General features: G+C 49.2%; 1 protein-coding gene across 1 annotated transcript; it reads left to right on the forward strand.

Moving 5' to 3' along the window:
* Positions 1–13,571: 13,571 nt before the first annotated feature.
* LOC145360242 (leukocyte elastase inhibitor-like) lies at positions 13,572–25,673 on the forward strand. The gene is made up of 6 exons (XM_080215321.1): positions 13,572–13,743; positions 16,749–16,886; positions 19,275–19,392; positions 21,571–21,713; positions 21,804–21,959; positions 24,136–25,673. Exons 1-6 carry the CDS (start codon positions 13,576–13,578, stop codon positions 24,538–24,540), a joined length of 1,128 nt encoding a protein of 375 aa, XP_080071447.1. The 5' UTR covers positions 13,572–13,575; the 3' UTR covers positions 24,541–25,673.
* Positions 25,674–26,301: the final 628 nt, after the last annotated feature.

Below are 26,301 nucleotides of genomic sequence, written 5' to 3' on the forward strand. Positions count from 1 at the left end.
CCCGCCTTCTGCACTGTAGGGATTCTATAACCGTAGAACCACTAGCGCCTGTGAGTCAGCAGTGCTAACCACTGTGTCATGGTGCCACCCAGAGTTAACCTTTTGAATCGTAAATGACTCACCTTAAAAGCCAGAGGTGTTTGTGATATCTTAGCCGGAAACTGAAATAAATGCTGGAACTATTCAGCAAGTCTGGCAGCATCCATGGAGAGAGAAACAGAATGGGGTCCTCCACCTCTGTCCATCCCTCCCTCCACGATGTGTTTTGTGGCAGTGGAGGTAGCAATGGGATCTTTCAGCCCCACTGCTGCCAGTGGGTTTTCCCTGACGTTCACCCCATCCGCTGCCGGAGAGCGTGCAGCTGTCGGCGGGACTGGAAGATCCCGCCGGTGGAAATGTCCGGAAAATTTTAGCCAGAGTTCCTGTTTCACGTCGGTGACCTTTTGTCGGAATTGGGAGCGGTTAGGGAACCTAGAGTGAGAGGGGAGGAAAGACTGACAGGGGAGATCTGCGATTGGTTGGAAGACAGGAGAGATTAAATAATGAAATGGGGATGTTGATGAAAGGCGCAAGGTTACGGCAACGGGACTGGAAACCAAATAGAAGATGTGCATGGAGGAGGCATAAAGGTGAATAGCAGAATCGCCATTGACAGCTGTGGGGTCAAACGGGGGGGGGAGAAGAGTCTTCAGTGAGGAATTTCCAGCCTGCGGGGAATGTGGCATGCCAGCCCAAAGTCCATTGATTTTTGGAGGGATCGAAAATGCTGGTGCCAAGCGGGGCTGGAAAATGCCGACCTTTGACTCACCACAGACATCGGAGGAGGTGTGAAATACAGATAGAAGAAGAGCTGGAAGAAACCCGTCAGGTCCAGCAGTATCTGCCGAGAGAAAAAGAGAGTTAATGTTTGCGTTGAATTTGACTTACTGTTATAATGTAAAATAGTCATAACATATTACAGTTAGTCATATTCGACTCTCAGGGTTAATTCTATTCAGCAGATGCTGCCGGGCCTGATGAGTTTTCCCAGCACTTTCGGTTTTTATTGCAGATTTGCAGCACCCTTGCAGTGACTTGCTGTTATTACTGAAGGAGGTCATTCAGCCCATTGACCCAAGCCAGGAATCGAACAAGCAGTTCTTCATCCAGACACACGGAACAGAGATGGGGACCAAATTCGCACCTCAATATGCCAACATCTTCATGCACAGTTTCGAACAAGACTTCTTCACCACACAGGACCTTCAAACAATGCTATACGTTAGATACATCGATGACATTTTCTTCCTTTGGACTCATGGGGAACAATCACTGAAACAACTACATGATGACATCAACAAGTTCCATCCCACCATCAGATTCACCATGGGCTACTCTCCGGAATCGGTTGCATTTTTGGACACATGCATCTCCATTAAGGATGGTCACCTCAGCACCTCACTGTACCGCAAGGCCACAGATAACCCCATGATGCTCCACTTCTCCAGCTTCCACCCTTAACACGTTAAAGAAGCCATCTCCTACAGACAAACTCTCCGTATACACAGGATCTGCTCAGATGAGGAGGATTGCAATAGACACCTCCAGACACTGAAAGATGCCCTCATAAGAACAGGATATGGCGCTCAACTCATCGATTGACAGTTCCGACGCACCACAGCGAAAAACCGCACCGAATCTCCTCAGAAGACAAACACGGGACACAGTGAACAGAGTACCTTCCATCATCCAGTACTTCCCCGGAGCAGAGAAGCTACGAAATCTTCTCCGGAGCCTTCAACATGTCATTGATGAAGACAAGCATCTCGCCAAGGCCATCCCCACACCCCCACTTCTTGCCTTCAAACAACCGCACAATCTCAAACAGACCATTGTCCACAGCAAGCTACCCAGCCTTCAGGAGAACAGTGACCACAACACCACACAACCCTGTCACAGCAACCTCTGTAAGACATGCCAGATGTCGACAGAGATGCCATCATCTCATGTGAGAACACCATCCATCAGGTACACGGTACATACTCTTGCAATTAGGCCAACGTTGTCTACCTGATACGCTGCAGGAAAGGATGTCCCGATGCACGGTACATTGGGGAGACCATGCAGATACTACAACAAAGGATGAATAAACACCGCTCGACAAGCGCCAGGCAAGACTATTCTCTTCCTGTTGGCGAACACTTCAGCAATCATGGGCATTCGACCTCTGATCTTTGGGTAAACGTTCTCCAAGGTGGCCTTCATGACATACGACAGCGCAGAGTCGCTGAGCAGAGACTGATAGCCAAGTTCCACACACGAGGACGGTCTCAACAGAGATCTTGGGTTTACGTCATACTACGTGAAACTCCCACGACTTGCCTGGGCTTGCAACATCTCACTAACTGTCCTGTCTGGAGACAATACACATCTCTTTAACCTATGCTTAATACGATCTCCACTCACATTGTCTGCACCTTTTAAGGCTTGATTAGCTGTAAAGACTCGCATTCTAATCAGTATTTTGTAAACTGAGTGTGTGTCTTTATATGCCCTGTTTGTGATCAAACCTCCCCACTCACCTGACAAAGGAGGCAAAGCCCTGAAAGCCATTGGCGTTTGCTATCAAATAAACCTATTGGACTTTAACCTGGTGTTGTGAGGCTTCTTATGTCCATATGTTTCTGCCAGAACCATTAAACTAACAAAACGTAGCTCTCGGGGATTGGGGGTGAGTTGATTACATCCGCTATCTCGACAACACTTTCGATTTGCTTAGAATTTAAGGTAACCTCATTCTGTTGCCTTGTGGGGGGTTGGACTGTGCGACAAAGGAGCATCTCCTAGCCACGGTATGTAGATACAATTAACTGTCATCGATATTCTATGTTGATAAGGTTATGACCCTGCAGTAAATGTGCCCGGTTATTTTGAACAGGATGCAGACGTTTCCATGGCACAGCTTAATTGACCACGACAAATTTTTAAAGTGCGCACCGATAGATTATGTAACTGCTTTTCACTTCGTTACAGCAGATGGAAGGGAGCTGAGTTCCGGTTGTTCTGCACCACGGCAATTTCTGGTTGTGATTGATTTGTTCTGAACATGCTTTCCTTCCAAATGATTGTCAACTTGCCTGCTCCTCCACACAACTCCCAGTGTGCAGCCATCATTTACAGTTCCCCTTTCCACTGGCTGTCTGTGATAACCCCCCCACCAGACTCACGTGGGGGGAATCACATGGGGGATTGATCTCCCTGTAGTACTCGTGGAATACAAGCTCCCCGATGATTGGTAATTAATTAACCAAGTGGACCCTGTATAAAGCAGGCCCCTGACGGGGTCCGCCATTCCGTGATTGTCCCGGTTTGGGATGTGTTTGTGTTCACCACAGGCTCGTGGTTTTGCTTTACGTCGTGCGATGAAGCACTGTTCCTTTACAGCCGGCTCCTTGAGTTACTATACTGCTGGGCTCATCAATATTCTGCTCTCAAACTGCGTGTACGCAAGCACCGAGGCTGCAGTGAGGACTTCCTTAGCTCTGAGCGACTCGCCAAGCCCTGCTCCCGCAGAACCTTCCAAACCCACAACATCAACCACTTGGAAGGGAGAGAGTGGCAGCCCCATAGAAACAGACCACACTCCAATTCACATGCCATCCTGTGTGGCACGGTGGTTAGCACTGCTGCCTCACAGGGCCAGGGACGCGGGTTTGATTCCCAGCTTGGGTCACTGTCTGTGCGGAGTCTGCACATTCTCCCCAAGTCTGCGTGAGTTTCCTCCGGGTGCTCCGGTTTTCTCCCACGGTCCAGAGATGTGCGGGTTAGGTGGATTGGCCAAGCTAAATTGACCCTCAGCATTAGGGGATTATCAGGGTAAATGTGGGGGTGACGAGGATAGGACCTGGGTGGTATAGTGGTTGGTGCAGACACGATGGGCTGTGTCTTCACTGAAGAGATTCTATGATTCATTCTGATTTGGATCCGTCAGACCAAAATCCTGGAATCCCCTTCCTAACAGCACAGTGGGTGTACCTACACCGCGGCTGTTCAAGAAGGCAACTCATCGCCACCTTCTTGGGGGCAATTAGGGATGGGCAATGAATGTGCCAGCGACACTTAAATCCCATGAAAGAACGACAGTGAAAGATCCCACTGTGTCCTCTATGGGATCTGAAAAACCCCTATCCATCTCCTCCCCTTTTCACACAGAATGGTTATTGGGTAACCCTCAGGAAAATAACGAGTATAGGTGTCATCAGTGCCCCCCCCAGGAGCTGCTGGGTCGGTGGATAAGTCCACACAAAGGGTGTTTGACCCATCCTGCTAATCACAGCACATTTGGGGATACAGCATGGCGGTGATGGGAGTTTACAACCCCCAGTTCCTCGATGTATTAATGAGTGTGCAATCCCTTGTCCAGCCTCCAGGTACAGATGACATCTGGCTTTGCATGTTAGCCGGTGGGTTTAGTTTAAAAAAAAAACCAAAATGCTGCAGGTGCTGGAAAGTGGGAATAAAAAGAGAACGTGCTTGGCAGGGCTGGCGGTGTCTGTGGAGAGAGGACAAAGAGCAGAGAACAGGAGCAGGCCTTTCGGCCCTCCAGGGTTAACCCCTCAGGTAGATTAGCTTCCATCGACAATGTTTAAGGTGGGCCGCTTCCACACGAGCGCAGAGTCAGAGAGGATGAGGATGGGAAAGGAATCAGGAGAAAGAAAAAGGAAAGGAAAGGTGTAGGGCCTGAGTGACTCAAGGGCAGGAGGGATGAAGATGCAAGGCAAGAACTGGAGAAGTACACAGACAAACGAAACCTGTGTTAAAACAAAATGTCCAAAGGAAAATGGAAATGATTAAGATCTAAAGTTGTTCAACTAAATGTGGAGGCTGGGTTGGGGGGGGCTAGGAATTGGGCAGCGCGGTGGCACAGTGGTTAACACTGCTGCCTCACAGCACCAGGGATCTGTGTTCAATTCCAGCCTCGGGTCACTCTCTGTGTGGAGTTTGCACATTCTCCCCTTGTCTGCTTGGGTTTCCTTCAGATGCTCCGGTTTCCTCCCACAGTCCAGAAATGTGTGGGTTAGGTGCACTGGCCATGCTAAATTGCCCTTTAGTGTCAGGGAGACTAGCAGGATAAATATATGAGTTAAGGCCTGGGTGGGATTGTTGTTGGTGCACGCTCGATGGGCTGAATGGCCTCCTGCTCAGCAGGGATTCTTGGATTCTATGAATCTCTGGGATCCAGTCCCAATCTAGAACTTGTTAACCAAGGAAGGTGCGCTCATACAAGTTTATTAACAGACTTCAAATCCTTCCAGTGAGCCCATGGGAGGCAGTAAGAGTGGGTGAGATCCAGGGTCAGCCATGCTTGGTGTGGAGTGGTATTCCTCAAGCTACAGCTTTTGTCAATGGATGGGAGGCTGGTTTGCGTGATGGATTGGGCTACACTCACAACCTTTTGTAGATCCTTGCGGTCTTGGGCAGAGCAGGAGCCATACCAAGCTGTGATACAACCAAAAAGAATGCTTTCTATGGTGCATCTGTAAAAGTTGGTGAAACTCGTAGCTGACATGCCAAATTTCCTTAGTCTCCTGAGAAAGTAGAGGCATTGGTGGGCTTTCTTAACTGTAGTGTTGGCATGGGGGGACTGGTCACCTAAAAACTTGACGCTCTCGACCCTTTCTACTTTTTCCCCGTTGATGTTGACAGGGGCATTTTCTCCTTTACGCTTCCTGAAATCAATGACAATCTCCCTTTTGTTGACATTGAGGGAGAGATTATTGTTGCCGCATCAGTTCACCAGATTCTCTATCTCATTCCTGTACTCTGTCTCGTCATTGTTTGAGATCCAACCCACTTTGGTGGTGTCGTCATCAAACTTGAAAATGGAACTGGAGGGGAATTTGGGCACACAGTCACAGGTGTATAAGGAGTGTAGTGGGGGCTGAGAACACAGCCTTGTGGGACACCGGTGTTGAGGATTATCATGGAGGAGGTGTTGCAGCCTATTCTTGCTGATTGTGGTCTATGAGTTAGGAAGTTCAGGATCCAGTCGCAGACGGAGGTGCCGAGGCCCAGGCCACCGAGTTTGGAGATGAGTCTTGTGGAAATAATAACTTTCCAGGCTGAGCTGTAGTCAGTAAATGGGGTGGGGAGGGGATGGAGGCGGGGTGGGGAGGGGATGGAGGCGGGGTGGGTGTGGGGGTGGGGAGGGGATGGAGGCGGGGTGGGGAGGGGATGGAGGCGGGGTGGGGAGGGGGGTGGGGAGGGGGGTGAGGAGGGGATGGAGGCGGGGTGGGGAGGGGGGTGAGGAGGGGATGGAGGCGGGGTGGGGAGGGGGGTGGGGAGGGGATGGAGGCGGGGTGGGGAGGGGGGTGGGGAGGGGATGGAGGCGGGGTGGGGGTGGGGAGGGGATGGAGGCGGGGTGGGGGTGGGGAGGGGATGGAGGTGGGGTGGGGAGGGGGGTGGGGAGGGGATGAAGGCGGGGTGGGTGAGGGGGTGGGGAGGGGATGAAGGCGGGGTGGGTGAGGGGGTGGGGAGGGGATGAAGGCGGGGTGGGTGAGGGGGTGGGGAGGGGATGAAGGCGGGGTGGATGAGGGGGTGGGGAGGGGATGAAGGCGGGGTGGGTGAGGGGGTGGGGAGGGGATGAAGGCGGGGTGGGTGAGGGGGTGGGGAGGGGATGAAGGCGGGGTGGGTGAGGGGGTGGGGGAGGGGATGAAGGCGGGGTGGGTGAGGGGGTGGGGAGGGAATGGCGGTGGGGTGGGGGTGGGGAGGGGATGGAGGCGGGGTGGGTGTGGGGGTGGGGAGGGGATGGAGGCGGGGTGGGTGTGGGGGTGGGGAGGGGATGGAGGCGGGGTGGGGGTGGGGGTGGGGAGGGGATGAAGGCGGGGTGGGGGTGGGGAGGGGATGAAGGTGGGGTGGGTGTGGGGGTGGGGAGGGGATGAAGGTGGGGTGGGTGAGGGGGTGGGGAGGGAATGGTGGTGGGGGTGGGGAGGGGATGGAGGCGGGGTGGGTGAGGGGGTGGGGAGGGGATGAAGGCGGGGTGGGTGAGGGTGGGGAGGGGATGAAGGTGGGGTGGGTGAGGGGGTGGGGTGGGTGAGGGGGTGGGGAGGGGATGGAGGCGGGGTGGGTGAGGGGGTGGGGAGGGGATGGAGGCGGGGTGGGTGAGGGGGTGGGGAGGGGATGAAGGCAGGGTGGGTGTGGGGGTGGGGAGGGGATGGAGGCGGGGTGGGTGTGGGGGTGGGGAGGGGATGGAGGCGGGGTGGGTGTGGGGGTGGGGAGGGGATGGAGGCGGGGTGGGTGAGGGGGTGGGGAGGGGATGGAGGCGGGGTGGGTGTGGGGGTGGGGAGGGGATGGAGGCGGGGTGGGTGTGGGGGTGGGGAGGGAATGGCGGTGGGGTGGGGGTGGGGGTGGGGAGGGGATGGAGGCGGGGTGGGGATGGAGGTGGGGAGGGGGTTGGGAGGGGATGGAGGCGGGGTGGGTGTGGGGGTGGGGAGGGGGATGGAGGCGGGGTGGGGGTAGGGGTGGGGTTAGTCGGTTAGTGGGGGGTTGGGGGGGATAGGGGTGGGGGGAGTTGTGCTCTTTACTCTTCCTCATTCCTAACCGACTGGGTTTCTCTCTTCCTCCTTTCGGAAATGTTGACTGAACATATTTCTCATGCAGGAAATGTGGCCTCAAGAATTCAAAGATAACAATTCAAATGTTTTCTTCAGGGAATAGCTTTAATCGGTTAAAAATGGGTGGTGGTTGAGGAGAAGGTCAGAGATTGCTTACTGTGATATCTGAATGTCAAATCTGTCTTGTCTGCCCACCCACCCCAGCAAGCTCTTCCTCTGATTAGTAAGCCCGTGACTTACTAAGTGACGCTGCTTTGGAAAGCTTTGAAAGTCAGGTGCTGTTGCCTTTTGACACATTTTTAACCTCTGGGAAATTGCAATGTTCCCCTCATCATTTTGATGATAAAAACTAACACCAAGAACTCAAGCTCCTCTGGATGAGGTTGTTCTAAGCTCCGTTAGCCTTCCCAGCAGAGACCTGGCCACAGTCAGGACTGGCCACTGGACTCATCTCGCTCTAAGCGCTGTTGTTATCAGGCATCCATGTGCCTGGGTCGTAATCAGAGAAAGCCTACATGAATCAAACACGTCATTGCACACGTTAAAACAGACTACGCAAGCATGAGGTCAGTATCGAGCGCTGTGTGCAATGTTTGAGCCAGGGAATCCATGTCATGGCAGCGGTCCGATCAGCTCTCGCACGGCATTCCTTTGGTGGGAGTAACTCTCCTTTCAGCTCCCCTCAAACCCCGTGTTGGTTCCATCACGCTGTCTCCTGCCCAACGGGGCACAGATGCAAAGATCCATTTTCCTTTTTAGAATCCCTAAATTTTAGAATTCAGCCCATCAAAGCTGCACCAACAACTATCTATCCCACTCAGGCCCTCTCCCCGTAACTCCAAGCATTTACCCTGCTGCTCCCCATGATACGGAGGGGCAATTTAGCATGGCCATTCAACCCAACCCGCACATCTTTGGAGTGTGGGAGGAAACTGGAGCATCTGGAGGAAACCCACACAGGCACGGGGAGAATGTGCAAACTCCACACAGACAGTGACCCGAGGCAGGAATCGAACCTGGGTCCCTGGTGCATTTTGTCCAGTTAGCCACCCTTGCTAGATGTGCCATGGCTGGTGTGATTGTTGTGTGCATCATTCAATACCCCTAGCAGTGAGCCAGGTCCATCACTTTACCACAACCTGGCCTCCTGTCTCAGTTGTTCGAGACTACGGAGTGCATTTAACTTTGGAACAAGAATTGAACCTGCACTTTTGGCACATTGGATTATCAGTTTACCAAACCTTCTGGAAACATTTGCTTTGTAATGATATGACTTGCTTCTCCCCGGCAATGTCTGGTTGCCCGCGCGATATTAGACCAAGATGTAAGCATATTACTGCGGATGCTGGAATCTGAAGCTAAGGCAGAAAATGCTGGAAAACCTCAGCAGGTCTGACAACATCTGTGGAGAGGGAATAGAGCCAATGTTTCGAGTCCATGTGACCCTTTGTCAGAGCTGTGTCGAAGATCTGATGAAAGGTCATCCAGACTTGAAACATTGACTCTATTCTCCCTCCGCAGATGCTGTCAGACCTGCCGAGATTTTCCAGCATTTTCTGCTCTTGTTATTGTCGTATTAGACCAAGGTTGCTTTAAGATTAGTCGTGCTGTTTTGGTGTGTGAGGCCATTCACATAGAGGCTATCTTTTCATTATGAAGGCATGGTGCTCTAGGTTTGTTAATTCCATCCCTTCAATACATGAAATTAAGTGAACACTGTGCAGCCTGGTTAACTGAAGATAATGTTCCTCTGATTTTGAAAAGTAATTTTATTTTCTCGGGGCAAGAACCCCAGTATTCACCCAGTACTGTGTGCAGTTTTGGGCGCCGCACCTGCGCAAGGATATTTTGGCCCTGGAGGGAGTGCAGAGGAGGTTTACTAGGCTGATACCGGAGTTGAGGGGATTGAGCTATGAGGAGAGGCTGAATAAACTAGGCTTGTACTCGTTAGAGTTTAGAAGAATGAGGGGAGATCTCATTGAGACGTATAAGATGATGAATGGGATGGATAGGATAGAGGTGGAGAGACTCTTCCCGCTCAAAAAAGACAGTAGGACTAGGGGGCACAGCCTCAAGATAAAGGGGAGGCGGTTTAGAACGGAGTTGAGGAGGAACTTCTTCACTCAAAGGGTGGTGAATCTCTGGAATTCTCTGCCCGTTGAAGTGGTGGAGGCTGCCTCGCTAAATATTTTTAAGAAGCGGGTTGATGGGTTTTTGATAAGAGAAGGGATTAAGGGTTATGGGGAGAGGGCGGGAAAGTGGAACTGAGCCACGACAGATCAGCCATGATCTTATTGAATGGCGGGGCAGGCTCGAAGGGCTAGATGGCCTACTCCTGCTCCTATTTCTTATGTTCTTATGTTCTTAAATCGGAATTAAACACTAAGCTACAGTCCAATTTTTGTGAATTGCATTTGCCGTCAGCTTATGTGGCTTGCATTAAAAACTGTGAGGCGACAGTTGGGTAACATTCTCAGTCTGAGTCTAGAGTTCATAGAATTGAGTCATAGAATCCCTGCGGTGCAGAAGGAGGCCATTCGGCCCATCGAGTCTGCACTGACAACAATCCCACCCAGGCCCTGTCCCTGTAACCCTACATATTTACCCTGCTAATCCCTCTAACCCACAGATCCTGGGACACCAAGGGCCAATTTAGCATGGCCAGTGTACCTAACCTGCACGTCTTTGGACTGTAGGAGGAAATCGGAGTGCCCAGAGGAAACTCGTGGGAGAATTAGCACAGGGGATCATACAGACAGCCGGGAATCGAACCCAGGTCCCTGGATCTGTGAGGCAGCAGTGCTAACCACTGTGCCACCGTGCCACGCAGTTGTGTGAATGAACATCACGTGGCCAGAACTCAGGGAGTTAGAAAGTCTCAGTGGGGCTGGTTAACCCTTCTTGTTGATGGTGACCAGAATCTACTCTGTCCTTGCATAACTCTGAGAGCATCACAACATCAGAAATGATTGCATGAGAAAAACCCAAAACTGATCAACTGAGGCTGTCCTATACAATACCCTCCACCACATCGCTGATAAAGCCATTGAATAAAAGACTCAATAGGGGATAATTTAGCTCTTCTCTATTGAGAGAGAGAGAGATAGGTAAGTTTCTCGGCTTTGAGGAAATGCATTTTGTCTAAATCTGTCCCAGACCCCCTGGCACAATTCAAAGGGACCAGAGATGAAGAATTATCAGCTGAAGCAGCACAGAAGGAGACCACTTGGCCCATCATTTACCTGCCTCAAATAATCTTAAAAATGTACTTTATTCATTAGTGTCACAATTAGTCTTGCATTAACATTGAAGTTCCTGTGAAAATCCCTTAGTCGCCACCTGAGGGAGAATTTAGCACGGCCAATGTACCTAACCAGCACATCTTTCAGACTGTGGGAGGAAACTAGAGCACCCGGAGGAAACCCACACAGACATGGGGAGAACACACAGACAGTCCCCCGAACCGGGAATCGATCCTGGATCCCTGAGGCAGCAGTGCTAACCACTATGCCACCCATACGGGGAGAACGTGCAGACTCTGCACAGACAACCAGCCAAGGCCAGAATTGAGCACTTGAGTTGGGAACGGGAGATGGACAAGAGATGGGTGTGAGTTGGGCAGCTGGTGTTTATAGCAGACAGTTTCAGCAGTGTCCTACTGAAAGAGAATAGTTAAGAACATTGATTCGATAATATTCCAGTAGTTATTTGTCCACTTTTATAGTTTGTCCTGCTGGTATTGCGAGTCTCTGGAACAAACATTCTACCTGCCACAGGAATCGTAGCGGGGAAGGGGCAATGGACCACGGAAAGACCTGTTGACTTCGGGCAGGATTTTCCGGTTTCGGAGCAAGACCAGTTGAAAAATCCCACCCTCTATATCCATGGTAGAGAGTCCCCTTTGCCCAAAATACCAGTATTGTCCTGACAGCACGGGGTTCCAAATTGGAAAACCCTCCGTCTGAGTGAGTTTCAGAATGAGGGATACCGGGCAGGATGTCTGGTTGTGTGAGATGTGTTAGAATAACAAATCCAGTGGATAGGTGAACCTGACAATGTGATCAGTTGAACCTGTGAACACGATCCTCCCAGCCACTCGATACCTTGGACGCTTGCTCAGAATGGTCCGTCGAGGGTTGCAGAGGCGCAGGCTGGCTGAAGGGATGTATTAAGAGGCAGCGAGCGAATGCTGGACGCCGCAAACATCCCGCCAACCACATCTACGCAGCAGCTAGCAATGACCGTGGGGTCAGAGCTGGATCAGCAGAACGTAACATTCTGTGGCGGTGAGACCTAAAATGTTACCCGGCATTGAGCTAGCGAATGTCCTGATGGGAACCCATGAGCTTGTGGCCAGGAGTGCTGCTGGGTCTCCCCGCAGCTAAAAGGTGACACTGACTCATTTGTACAGTGTGGTGAACCGATGTAGCGAAGTCTTGTATTGCTTCACGTCTCATCACTTATCTTTATACTCGCCTCCAGAGATGCTGGTATTTGCTCAGTTTTCTTGACTTTTGTGGCTGCCGCTATTCAAATGGCCTGCTATTCTTTCTGAGTCACAACTGGAAAGTTCTCTGCACTCATTTTGTCCTCTCCACACTCCATTGCATGCCGAAATTCAGATTTTCAGGAACTGTTGAGAAATGGCTTTGTTGGCACCCTGTTTAGGGCATGAAGAGGGTGATGTGCCCACAGTACATGCTTGAGCTGAAATTGAGTCTTGGGCTCCAGTAATGTTGATGGGATAAGCAGCGGAAACTCAAGGAGCAGTTTCGGAAACTTATTTCAAGTTGGTTGCCTTTCTTTTTTCTAAATTCATTCGTGGGACAAGGGTGTTGCTGGCTGGCCAGCTTTTATCACCCATCCTTAGTTGCCCTTGGGAAGGTGGTGGTGAGCTAGCGGTTGATACAAGTGAGTGTCTCACATGTTATTTCACAGCGTAGTTGAGAGCTAGCCACATTGTTGTGGCTTTGGAGTCACGTATAAGGCCAGACTAGGCAGATGTCCTTCCCTAAAGAACATTAGTGAACCAGATGGGTTTTTTGAACAATTGACAATGGTTTCATGGTCATCAGTAGATTCTTAATTCCAGATGTTTCTTACTGAATTCAAATTCCACCATCTGCCATGGTGGGATTTGAACCCGGGTCCCCAGAACATTAGCTAAGTTTCTGGATCAGTAGTCTAGAAATAATACTACTGGGCCACCACTTCCCAATGTCCTGAAGGTGACTGGGGGGTGGGATGGGGTTGGTAAACCTGGCGTTACGAGGATAGGGTGGTGGGTGTGGGTAAGATGCTCTTTTGAAGAGTCAGTGCAGACTCAATGGACTGAATGGCCTTCTTCTGCGCTGTAAGGACTCTATGTCTTTGGGTGACTCCAGGTGCAATTGCTAACCCTCCACTACAGAAATAAATGCTCAGAATGGCCTCCATTTTCATCCACCATCCACAACGCACGATTCAGCTGACACGGCCATATCCCCTGACTCCCGTTGTCACAGCTTGCCCGTCAAATCAGAGCGCTGAGCTCCCACCGGACGTAGAAGAGGGAGACGTGGTTACTGGACACCGGAGCAAGGTAAGAACACTGGTCTGTGGATAGGAATGCCTTGACTGCCTCATGTGTCTCTCGGCAGGGGAGCTACTAAGTTTAAGTAAATAAATCTTGCAAACTGGGACTCTTATACATTCCCTCAGTCTTTGCTTCCTCCTACAATTTTTTTTAAATTTGTCCATGGAATGTGAGTGTCCCGGGCTGGGCCAGCATTTAAAGCCCATTCCTAATTGCCCTGTTAGGCCATTTCAGAGAGTTTCTTTTTAAGAGTTAATCACACTGTCGTGGGTCTGGAGTCACATGTAGGCCAGACCAGGTAAGGACGGTAGATTTCCTTCCTTGGTGAACCAGATGGGTTTTTACAACAATCGACAGTGGTTTCACGGTCATCAGTTGATCATCTCTGCATTCTCTTCCTTTCCAGTGATGGGCATTCTAACCGCTGCCAATAACAGCTTTACCCTGGACCTCTACCTGAGGCTCTGTGAAGATAATGGAACCATGAATATTTTCTTTGCTCCGTTAAGTATTTCAACTGCTCTTGGTATGGTGTACTTGGGTGCTAAAGGCCACACCAGCAAACAAATGGCGAAGGTGAGTGCACCAAAAATTCTTTGTATAAGTAGAGTCACAGAATTCTCCGACCTCGCCCAGGGCTGGGATTCTCCAGTCCCGCGGAGCGCCAAATTCTCCATTCTCACTGGTACAGGTAAAAAGTTTAAATTTAGTGTCACAAGTGGGCTCATGTTAACACTGCAATTGTAATTACTGTGAAAATCCCCCAGTCGCCACATTCCAGCACCTGTTCAGGTACACCGAGGGAGAATTTAGCACGGCCAATGCACCTAACCTGCACGTCTTTTGGACTGTGGGAGGAAAGCCATGCAGACACGGGGAGAATGTGCAAACTCAACACATAAAGTGAGCCAAGCCTGGAATCGATTCCTGGTGCCGGAGGGCAGCAGTGCTAACCACTGTGCCACGGGTAGCGGGACAGACTAGACTGGAGAGTAGAGTTTACAGCACAAATGGAGGCCCTTGAACAAAAGCTAGTCTGGATGACCCAGAGATCGCAAACCATACAGTGTTTGACTTCTGTAATATCTGTTTTTCTTTATCTAACCATTTGTACTTGTTTCTCCTGCAACCCCTCTGGAATCTTAATCAAGTATCTATTAATCATTCGAGAATCTACACAAGGGTCAATGTGGCAGAGGATTCAGTAGGCTGGCAATTTCCTGGCTTAGTTTCAATGGTGTGGATGGCTTGAGAAGAATGTCCTTGATTCCCCTATCCCAGAATGGCCATAGTTCTTTAAGGTGTTTTTATCCCCTCATCTTTCAGTAGATCAAGTGGTTCTTAGTATGGGGTGGGGAGGAGTGTATATATTGTGATATAGAAGGTATGAAGGTTGTAAGAGACTGTCCGGATGGGCCTGAGCAGAATTACAAATGACATTGTGGGGTGGTCACCAAACTAGGGGAGGACCACAAATCAAATAAAAACAAGAAACACTCTCTGAAAATCCTCAAGCAACGTCTGTGGAGAGAGGAGAAAGAGTTAACGTTGGATTTGGGTGATCCCAGAAATTCAACAGACCTTTGGCTGGTCCGTCAAATTTTCCGTCCTGCCTGCGACGATTTCCGCCATGGGCAGGAGTGAAAAGCCCCAGGTTAACGCTGTTTCTCTCCATAGGTGTGGCCATAAATAAGTTGTCTGAAGAATTTCTTTACCCAGAGTGGTGAGAATGTGGAATTGCTACTGCAGGGAGTAGCTGAGGGGAGTGATGTAGATCCATTGAAAGGGGGTGAAAGGAATGAAAGGATGTGGTGTAGGGTAAGGGGCATGAATATGGGCACAGACCCATTGGGCCCAAACAGCCTGCTTCTCTGTTGTAAATTCTACAAACTTCTGCCACATGAGCAGCACAGTGGTTAGCACTGCTGCCTTATATCGCCAGGGACGCAGGTTCGATTCCCGGCTTGGGTCACTGTCTGTGAGGAGTTGGCACATTCTCCCCGTGTCTGTGTGCGTTTCTCCGGGTGCTCCGGTTTCCTCCCACATTCTGAAAGACGTGCTGGTTGGGTGCATTGACCCGAACTGGCGCCGGACTGTGGTGACTAGGGGAATTTCACAGTTCAGTCATTGCAGTGTTAATGTAAGCCTTACTTGTGACTAATAATTAAACTTTTAACATGGTTAGTTTGGCAGTGTATTCGAGCAAAGATCAGAGAGCGGAACTCTTTGCTTTCTTGGCAAATACAGAAACACAGAAAATAGGAGCAGGAGTAGGCCATCCAGCCCTTTGAGACTGCTCCATCATTCGTTCTGACCATGGCTGATCACCCAACTCAGTAACCAATTCCCGCTGCTCCCACCCCACCAACCCCTCCACCGCCCCACCTCCCCAGTACCTTCCCATCCCAAGAGCTTTATTTAACTCCTTCTATGATAGTTCCTCACACAAGTGCAAATTACTCAATCTGACTCTCTTCTGGGAGATCTCAGCAGTGGGAACTCTGGCAGATTAATTCTTCCAAGGTCAGAGAATCTTTGAACAGTTGCCTTGCCCGGCTGATTCTCACAGGGTAAGAATCCGTGCTGTACAACATTGAGGTACTATCCATTAGGATACGGCATGTAATTGAGGGGTAGAATGAGGAGGAATAATCTGACCTTAATCGATTGTGCTTTCTGCTAAAAGATCCATGAACACCCTGCTTGAGAGCTGGGGATAAGATCCATGTGACAAAAGGTTTTTGATATGATTGGATAAATGTTTTTGGCATCCAGGAACATTTCTCTGCTAAACCCGTTGCCAATTTCCATCAGTCCCCCACTGATGGCCATGGAGCCGGATGTCTGGAACTCTGTAAAACTCTCTGCTTCTCTGCCTCCTTTGAAACGCTCTTTGAAAATCTCCCTTTTTTAACTGTCCGAATATCTCCTTCTCTGTTTTGGTGTCAAATTCGGGCCGGCTGGGCTCTAGTGAGGTGCTTCAGAACGATTTCGACAAATCTAGGTTCATAAAGGTGAGAGCTGAGTGCCCAATGGGAAAAAATACTCTGCAACACCGATGTCTCATCCTACTGAGCGACCAAAACAAAAGTCAATGAAATACTTGAATGCGCAAAAGGTTTTGTGATTTGATTTATTATTGTCACATGTATTAGTATACAGTGAGAAGCATTGTTTCTTGCGCACTATACAGACAAAACATACCATTCACAGGGTACATGGGGAGAAGGAAAGGAGAGAATGCAGAATGTAGTGTTATAGTCACAGCTAGGATGTAGAGAAAGATCAACTGAATGTGAGGGTAGGTCCATTCAAAAATCTGATGGCAGCAGGGGAGAAGCTGTTTTTGAGTCGGTTGATACGTGATTCCGGACTTTTGAATCTTTTTCCCAGCAGAAGAAGGTGGAAGAGAACGTCCAGGGTGCGTGAGGTCCTTAATTATACTGGCTGCTTTGCCGAGGCAGTGGGAGGTGTAGACAGAGTCAGTGGATGGGAGGCTGGTTTGCGTGATAGATTAGGTTACCAAAACATGCTCACAACCAAGTTTTCAGAGTGAATTTGACACCTGTTCTTGTTTGTAGGTGCTGCATTTCGATACAGAAGGACACATCCATTCGGAATTCCAGGGACTGCAATCAGTTTTGAATAACCTTGGCTCTTCCTGTCTTCTGAAAGTGGCAAATGGTCTCTATGTGGAAAAAAGCTTCAACTTACATCCCGTAAGATGCGATAGAAAATGGTTAAATAAGAAAGTGTTCAGATATTGTATTAAATCTGGTTTTGGAGGGCGAAGGGGTAGGAGTGAGCCCATTCTGACATTTGGATGGGATGTTAAATTGACTCCATCCCCCCCACCTCAACACCCCACCCCACAACCCCTGGATGTAAAGGATCCCATGGCATTATTCTGATGAAGGGCCGGGCAGTTATCCCTCACCTGACTATCCCTCAATCAACATCACAAAAACGGATAACCTGATCTTTGTCACGTTGCTTTTTGTGGGATCTTCCTTCGAGACACTACAGTGTTCAAAGAGGCCATTCAGCCCATCAAGCCTGCCTTCCTGTCTCCACCTTGATTAAATCCGTGCAGGAAGACCGATGGAAGGCCTTTCTGCCCCCACCAACTAACCCAGAGATGGACTGGGGCCTCGTCATGGGGTGGGGGTGATGGGTGGGGTGGAGGCTCAAGAGGCAAACCAGTTGCTTGTGGCCGTTTGTGCATTGATGTTTAGAGTCCTCGTCATCTGTGCCTCACAAATCAGGAACAGTAAAGTGTCCATCATATTTATAAATAACCCAGTTGACGTTGTTGTTATCATCGCAAATGGGATTATATGACTTTTGCTCGCAGGCTTTTTGTTGGGGAGAGGGGTGTCCCTCATTCAAAGACATTCAATGCCTGATTAAGGGACCCCTCACTGGGAAGTTGTGGGTGCAGCAGAGGGTGGTGTGGGGGAGTTGGGGGGGCGGGGGGTGGGTGCTTGGGCGTTGCATAACCTAGTTTCTGCCATCATTCTCCTGTGGCCTGGAGTCCAGTGTTGACCCTTGGCTTCGGGTGGGTGTAGTGCCAGCAGTGGCCACCACCTCCCCAGAGGCGCTGCTGTTCAATAGAGCTGCGAGCCTCTGACTGGCCACAAGTGGGTCAAGAACACCCCCCGCCCCCACCCCCACCCCCACCCCCACGTCACCTCCATTATCCTGGTGCAGTTAGAGAAACTGCAGATTCATTTGAGTTTATACCGGAATTGGTTTAAAAAAAAAATTTGCACACCCCCGAGAAACACTTTCAACAAAACTAAATTTAAATTGAAGTTTGCATAATTTGCTTAAAGATGGGGAGCGAAGCAACAGAATTCCGATCCAGTCAGACGCCTGTCTCGATTTGTTTTCTAGGCAACGTAAGGGAGCTGAGGTGGGAGTCAGGGAGGAGAGGAGGGAGGATGGGTGTGGAGTGGCGGGTGGGATTGGCATGGCATTATGAAGAAGGGGCGAGATGGGAATGCATCAGTCGGATGGCATGACGTGGGACGGGGATTTTAAGCACCGTTGTTGCGATAAGGGGGGAAATGATGCTCTGGGGATATGGCTTCGAACTCCACCTCGTGGCAGCAAGTGGAATTTAAATTCAATTTATAAAATCCAGTATTCAAAGCCAGGCCCTGCAATGATGACCATTGTCGGTCGTCTGACTCACTAATATCTTTTCGGGAAGGAAATCTGCCGTCCTTACCCAGTCTGGCCTACATGTGGCTCCAGACCCATAGCAATGTGACTAGCTCTTAACTACCCAGCAAGCCACTCAGTTCAAAGGAAAGTGTGGATGGACAACAGATGCTGGCCTTGCCAGCAATGCGCACAACCCATGAAAATATTTTTAAAATGATAAATAAAGAGGTTCTGCGGAATTCAGAAGGCTGTGGAGGTCGGGTCATTCAAACTAATTCTTGGAACAGATTGACTGAAACTGGGGAGACTAGGATCCAAGGACACAGCCTCAGAATAAAGGCCAACTCTTTAGAACTGAGGTTAGGAGGAATTTCTTCAGCCAGAGGTGCTGAATCTGTGGAATCATTGCTGCAGAAGGCTGTGGAGGCCAGGTCATTGAGTGTATTTAAGGTAGAAATAGATAGGGTTTTGATTGGTAAGGAGATCAAAAGTTATGGGAAAAAGGCAGGAGAATGGGGTTGAGAAATGTATCAGCCATGTTGGAATGGTGAAGCAGACTCGATGGGCCAAATGGCCTAGCTCTGCTCCTTAATCTTATGGTCAATATAATGCTACTGTGGATCATTGTTAATGTAAATGTGAAAATTAGTTACCGCATAAGATTAATGAGCTGAATAAGTCAATATTTCACGTCTCAAATATAGTCATATCTGAAATACATATGGTGCAAATACGTTTAATATGAATTCACACAGAACAACAGATTGTGGAATTAGTCAGGGCCATTTAGCTTATCCATTGAACCTGGTCCGAGATGACAATGTTTCACGCTTAACTTCTGAGTCCATATCTCTGCTTGCTGATTTTTGCAATTACCTGCCAACTTCACTGCTGTGTTTCAATGTGTTCCTTATTCTATTGGTTTTTTTTTTAAACAGGAATACCTTAAATCCGTGTTGAACTTCTACCGAACCGAAGTTACCACTGTTGATTTTGCAGGAAGGTGCGAGGAGGCCAGAATCCAGATCAACTCGTGGGTGAAAGAACAGACTGAGGGTAAAGTGAGGTTGTCAAAGCTAATGATGATGTTGATCTGTCAGTGAATGGTGGTGAAGTCCCTCAAATCTCCCATTAAATTAGTCTATGCATCAATCATTTCCTGTTAAGAATCAGTAAATACGTCTTGGCCTCTCCCTGCCATCGATTCCACCCCCCCTGCTGTTGACCTCTCCTCACTGTTATCCTCCCCCTACCCCTGCCAGAGTCCTCTCACCACCTTCTCACAAGGAAGGCTTGCATTCATGCTGCAATGAAGTTACTGTGAAAATCCCCCAGTCACTGCACTCCGGTGCCTGTTCTGAGAGGGAATTTAGCATGGCCAATGCACCCAATTAGCACGTCTTGTGGGAGGAAACCCACGCAGACACGGGGAGAACGTGCAGACTCTGCAAAGACAGTGACCCAAACCGGAGGACAAAGGGGTAGATGGTCTTGGAGTCCAGTTCAGCCAACCTGACCCCTTCCAGGGTCCCTTAAACTGCTCTCCTTTTGAGAGCTTTGGCTCGTCATCGCCTCCTCTGATTGGCCGGGCAGCCCGGAAGTGAGATGTTAATTCCTGGCCGAGCTGGAGAGACAGGAGAGGTCCAATCACCAACAGGATCCTGACCCACCCGCAGCCAATAGGCTTTCAGGGCCAGGTAACAGGTGGGGGTCTCAGAGCGGGGAGGGTAGGTGAGGGGGGCGATGGAGGATGGACATTGAGGTTTGGGGTGTTGGCTAGAAGCTGAGGGGAGGAGGAAGATCCTGCGGTTATTGGGCTTTAAGCAGTGGAATGGCACCCAATGCTAAAAGGGGGTTTCTGATGCTCCCAACTGAGGCCTGAATCCAATTATTTTCAGCCTTCTACAGACCCCAAAACCCCTCCCGCCAGCCTGAGAAAGAAGGTGGGCGGGAAACAGCCCTTTAGAGGTTGATGACTGACCACCTTTGGGGTAAGGGGTGGATGGGCTGGCTGAGGTCTCAGCTGCCCCAGCAGGGAATAGCAGAGAGATCGGAGTGGGAACCCAGTGGGAAGCCCATCCGAGGAATTTTACCCACAAAGTGCACGTTCCCCTCCCCTCAAGCAGAAGGGTGGGCACAGTGGTTAGCACCGCTGCCTCACAGAGCCAGGGACCTGGGTTCAGTTCTGTGTGGAGTTTGCATGTTCTCCTTGGGGAGTTTCCTCCGGGTGCTCCAGTTTCCTCTTACAGTCCAAAGTTGTGTGGGTTAGGTTGATTGGCCATGCTAAATTGCCCCTTAGTGTTGGGGGATTATCAGGGTAAATATGTAAGGTTATGGAGATAAGGCCTGGGTGGGATTGTTGTCAGCACAGACTCAATGGGCTGAATGGCCTCCTTCTGCACTGTAGGGCTTCTTTCAACAAACCCACCTGCAGAGAAATGTGAAATTCTGCCCATAAGAAATGTTTCACAATTGAGACCAGAGCTGGGAGCCTCAAGTTTGAGACTGTCACAACAAATCCAAAAGTCGGTGGCACAGTGGTTAGCACTGCTGCCTCACAGCACCAGGGACCCAGGTTCAATTCCAGCCTCGGGTCTCTGTCTGTGTGGAGTCTGCGTGGGTTTCCTCCGAGTGCCCCGATTTCCTGCCACAGTCCAAAGATTTGCAGGTTAGGTGGATTGGCCGTGCTAAATTGCCCCGTAGTGTCAGGGGGATTAACAGGGTAAATATGTGGGGTTATGGGGATAAGGACTGGGTGGGATTGTTGTCGGTACAGGCTCGATGGGTCGAATGGCCTCCCTGTGCACTCCAGAGGTTCTATGAATTCGGGAGATATGCCTTTCCCCAGAGGGGTTGGAATGCAGAACTTGCTGCCACAAGAGGGAATCATAGAAACTACAGTGCAGAAGGTGGCCATTCAGCCCATCATGTCTGCACCAACAACAATCACACCCAGGTCCTATCCCCATAACCTCACGTATTTACTCCCCTGGTCTTCCTGACACTAAGGGGCAATTTATCATGGCCAATGGAAGTAGAGTAGACAGTGTAAACTAGATAAGCGCACGAGGGAGAATGAAATAGAAGGATAAGGTTCAGTGAAGGGCAGACCTGGGGGGGGGATCGTGTAAAACACTGACATAGACCTGGTGGGCCAAATGGCTTGTTTCTATGCTGTAAGTACTTTTAAAATGCTGCAACGATTAATAAATGTTGTGCACCTTTTAACCGCAGGTAGGATCCCAGACTTGGTGGCCCAAGGCACAATTGATGAGGGGTCAAAGCTCGTTCTAGTGAATGCCATCTACTTCAAAGGCAACTGGGAGAAGAAATTTGATGAAGCTGATACTCAGGAAAGGCCATTCAGAGTCACAAAGGTCCTATAATTTGACAGAATGTGATTCAAGCAAAGTTTGACATTTATTACAGGCGGTTAGTAAACTTTAAATAAAACCCTCCTTCCCCAGGATGAGTCGAAGCTGGTGAAAATGATGTGTCAGACAGGAATGTTCAACACGGCCTACATCGACGAGGTTGCAACTAGCATCCTGGAGCTTCCTTATGTTCAGAATGAGCTGAGCATGATCGTCTTGCTACCGGATAAAATCGGTGGACTGGACAAGGTACGGTTTAAGAGTGTGTTTTTGGGACGTTTGTTGCCTGTTCTGATTGCCCTGGAGAAGGTGGTGCTCCGGGGGTGCTCATTACAGAATCCAACAGTGCAGAAGGAGGCCACTCAGCCCATCGAGTCTGCGCTGACCACAATCCCACCCAAACCCTATCCCCATAATCCCACACATTTACCCTAGCTAATTCCCCCTGACACTAAGGGGTAATTTAGCATGGCCAATCCATCTAACCCACGTGTCTTTGGACTATGGGAGGAAACCGCAGCAACCGGAGGAAATCCAGAGACACGGGGAGAATGTGCAGTCTCCGCTCAGACAGTGACCCAAGCCGGGAATCGAACCCAGGTCCCTGGCGGCGTGAGGCAGCAGTGCTAACCACTGTGCTACCATACCGCCCACTGTGGGTGGAGCTACGTCACTAAATGTGGTGTAGCTCCAGTCACAGTGAGATTAGAAAGTTCTAGGAATTTTTAACCCAACATCGGTGTAGGATTGGCAATGTACTCTCACCAAGTAGGGGTGGCACAGCGGCACAGTGGTTAGCATTGCTGCCTCACAGCGCCAGCCACCTGGGTTCAATTCCAGCCTCAGGCGATTGTCTGCGTGGAGTTTTTACATTCTCCCTGCGTCACCCACAGGAAGATGTGTGCATTAGGTTGATTGGCTAGTGTCAGGGGGATTAGCAGGGTATATACGTGGTGTTATGGGGTTAGGGCCTGGATGGGGTAGTTGTCGGTCCAGACTCAATGGGCCGAATGGTCTCCTTCTGCACTGTGGGGATTCGATGATTCTAAGTGCGCTCCCTGGAGGGGAACCTTCAAGTGATGATGACGTTCCCATGAGTTTGTTTCCCTTGTCCTCCTCTGTGGTAAAGGTCACGGGCATCGATTGTGTGGATGTGGAGAGGATTTTTTGTCTCATTGGCAAACCTAGAACTAGGGGGTCACTGTTTAAAAATAAAGGGTCACTCATTTAAGACGGAGATGGGGAGAAATATTTTCTCTGAGGATGGTGAGTCTCTGGAACTCTCTTCCTCTAAAGGTGGTGGAAGCAGAGTCTATGGACATTTTTAAGGCAGAGGTGAATAGATTCTCGATTAACAAGGGAGTGAAAGGTTATTGGGGGTAGGCTGGAATGTGGGATTGAGGTGACAATCAGATCAGCCATGATCTTATTAAATGGTGGAACAGACTCGAGGGGCCAAATGGCCCACTCCTAATTCATAAGGCAATTTGAAAGATGATGTCTGAGGAGTCTCGGCTAGTTCATTCATTTTTTTCCCCCTTCATTCCTGGGACATGAGCAGCGCTGGCTGGGCCAGCATTTATTGCCCAGCCTTAGTTGCCCTTGGAGGGCAGTTGAGAGTCAACCACATTGCTGTGGCTCTGGAGTCACATGTAGGCCAGACCAGGTAAGGACGGCAGATTTCCTTCCCTAAAGGACATTTGTGAACCAGATGGGTTTTTCCAACAATTGGACAATGGTTTCAAGGTCAACCAGTAGATTCTTAATTCCAGGTTTTTTTTATTGATTTGAAATTCCATCATCTGCCGTAGCGGGATTTGAATCCGGATCCACAGAACATTAGCTGAGTGGCTGGATTGATATTTTAGCGATAATGCCACTAGGCCCTCCCCTATTATGATAAAACTGGCTAAAACAAGGCAGACGTGTTTGTTTGACACACGTTTACATGATTTATCATGGAATTGTGGAAATAGGGTGTTTGTATTGTTCTTAATTTTTAAAAACACCTTGACTTTATCTTCCTCTAAAAGGCAATGTAACAACTGACCATTACCAGAAATACGCAGAATGGAATAAATTCAATTATCCCCAGACTGATTCTGGAAAGGCGTAGCAATCTCCGCGTACCTGAACGGGTGCCGGAATGCGGGGCTTTTCACAGTAACTTCATTGCAGTGTGAATGTAAGCCTACTTGTGACTAATAAAATAAACTATTTTTTCACTGGGTGGGGAATGGCAATGGGACAGATATTTGGGGAAGTTTAGCGGGAGAGTCCTCTCACAGCTGAAGAGAATTGGAGAGGCGAGGTTAATCAGCAACAGCAGGCTTTGTTTCTGATGCTAGGCCGGGCCAGCATGGAGTTCTTGGAAAAGGTCAGAATTCGTCTCTCTCATCCAGCATTGATTTGTTCTCCGTTTTAGCTGCAGAGAAAGCTGACGTATGACAAGCTATCGCAATGGACCAGCCCGGAAAACCTGGATCTTTCCGAGACAATTGTCCACCTGCCTAAATTCACCCTGGAAGGAAGCTATGACCTGAAGCCCACGCTTTCCGCCTTGGGAATGTCAGAGGCTTTCGATTTGCAAAGTGCCGATTTCTCCGGCATGACAGAGGCGGATGTCCTGTCCTTGTCCAAAGTCATTCACGAGTCCTTTGTGGAGATTCATGAGGAAGGAAGTGAGGCAGCAGCCAGCACAGAGGTCACCATGACATTTCGATGTTTCAACTTCACTGAGGAGTTCATTGCTGATCATCCTTTCCTATTTTTCATCAGACACAATAAAACGCAAAGCATATTATTCTTTGGACGCTTCTCGTCACCTTAGAAAGAAGCTCAGTAAGTATCCACAACTTAAGAACATCAAAACTAGGAGCAAGAGTAGGCCATTTGGCCCCTAGAGCCTGCTCCACCATTCAATAAGATCATGGCTGATCTTTTTGTGGATTCAGCTCCACTCTGTTTGAACAGAGGGGAGTGCGATAGGACGAGAGTGGAATTGGCGAATGTAGATTGGGGGCGCAGGTTGGTTGGTAGGACAGCTGAGGAACAGTGGAAGACTTTTAAGGAGATCTTTTTCAGTACTCAGCAGAAATATTTTCTGATGGTAAAGAAGGACTGTAGGAGAAGGGATAACTAGCCGTGGTTATCTAAGGAAGCAAAGGAGAGTATTTAATTAAAAGCTGATGCATTCAGAGTGGCTAAAAGTAGTGGGCAATTAGAAGATTGGGAAAAATTTAAAAATCAACAAAGAATGATGAAGAAGTTGATAAAGAAAGGAAAGATAGACTATGAAGCTAAACTAGCGCTAAATATAAAAAAGGATAGTAAGAGTTTTTATAAATATATAAAGAGGAGAAGGCTGGCTAGAGTGAATGTTGGACCCTTAAAGGATGAGAGGGGGGATTTAGCGGTGGGAGATGAGGAAATGGCTGAGGCTTTAAATAAGTTTTTTGCCTCAGTCTTCACGGAGGAGGACACGAATAGTTTGCCGGATCTTAAAGATAGAAGGATGGTAGGAGTTGAGGGCCTGAATGCGATTACTGTCACTAGAGAGGTAGTGCTTGATAGACTAATGGGACTGAAGGTGGACAAGTCCCCAGGTCCAGATGGAATGCATCCCAGGGTTCTGAAAGACATGGTAGAGGTAATAGTGGATGCCTTAGTAATTATTAACCAAAATTCACTGGATTCCGGGGAAGTGCCGGAAGATTGGAAAACGGCTAATGTTACGCCGCTGTTTAAAAAAGGTAGCAGACAAAAGGCAGGGAATTATAGGCCGGTTAGTTTAACGTCTGTACTTGGAAAAATGCTAGAATCCATCATCAAAAAAGAAATAGCGAGGCACCTAGAATTGTCTGATAGAGCAGACGCAGCACGGATTCGTTAAGGGGAAGTCGTGTTTGACAAAGTTATTGGATTTCTATGAGGATGTGACTAGTGTGGTAGACAGAGGGGAACCGGTGGATGTGGTGTTTTTAGATTTCCAAAAGGTGTTTGATAAGGTGCCTCATAAAAGATTGCTACAGAAGGTTAGGGTGCACGGAGTTGGGGGTAAGGTGTTAGCATGGATAGAGGATTGGCTGTCTAATAGGAGGCAGAGAGTTGGTATCAATGGGTGCTATTCTGATTGGCGGCTGGTGACTAGTGGAGTGCCGCAGGGATCGGTGCTGGGGCCTCAGCTATTTACCATTTATATAGATGATCTGAAGGAGGGGGCCGAGTGTAGGGTGACGAAATTTGCTGATGACATGAAGATGTGTGGAAAAGCAAATTGCGTGGAGGGTGTGGAAAGTCTGCAGAGGGATCTGGATAGGCTGAGCGAGTGGGCGAGGACCTGGCAGATGTTAGCAAGTGTGAGGTTATCCATTTTGGCAGAAATAATAGTAGGAGGGATTATTATTTAAAAGGTGAAAAGCTGCAGCATGCTACGATGCAGAGGGACCTGGGGGTCCTTGTGCACGAGTCGCAAAAACCCAGTCTGCAGGTGCAGCAGGTGATCAAGAAGGCGAATGGGATGCTGGCCTTTATAGTGAGGGGGATAGAATATAAAAGTAGGGAGGTCTTGCTGCAACTGTACAGGGCACTG

Source organism: Carcharhinus amblyrhynchos, chromosome 2, assembly GCF_965287045.1.
Source record: "Carcharhinus amblyrhynchos chromosome 2, sCarAmb.v2.hapA, whole genome shotgun sequence".
Classification (NCBI taxonomy): domain Eukaryota; kingdom Metazoa; phylum Chordata; class Chondrichthyes; order Carcharhiniformes; family Carcharhinidae; genus Carcharhinus; species Carcharhinus amblyrhynchos.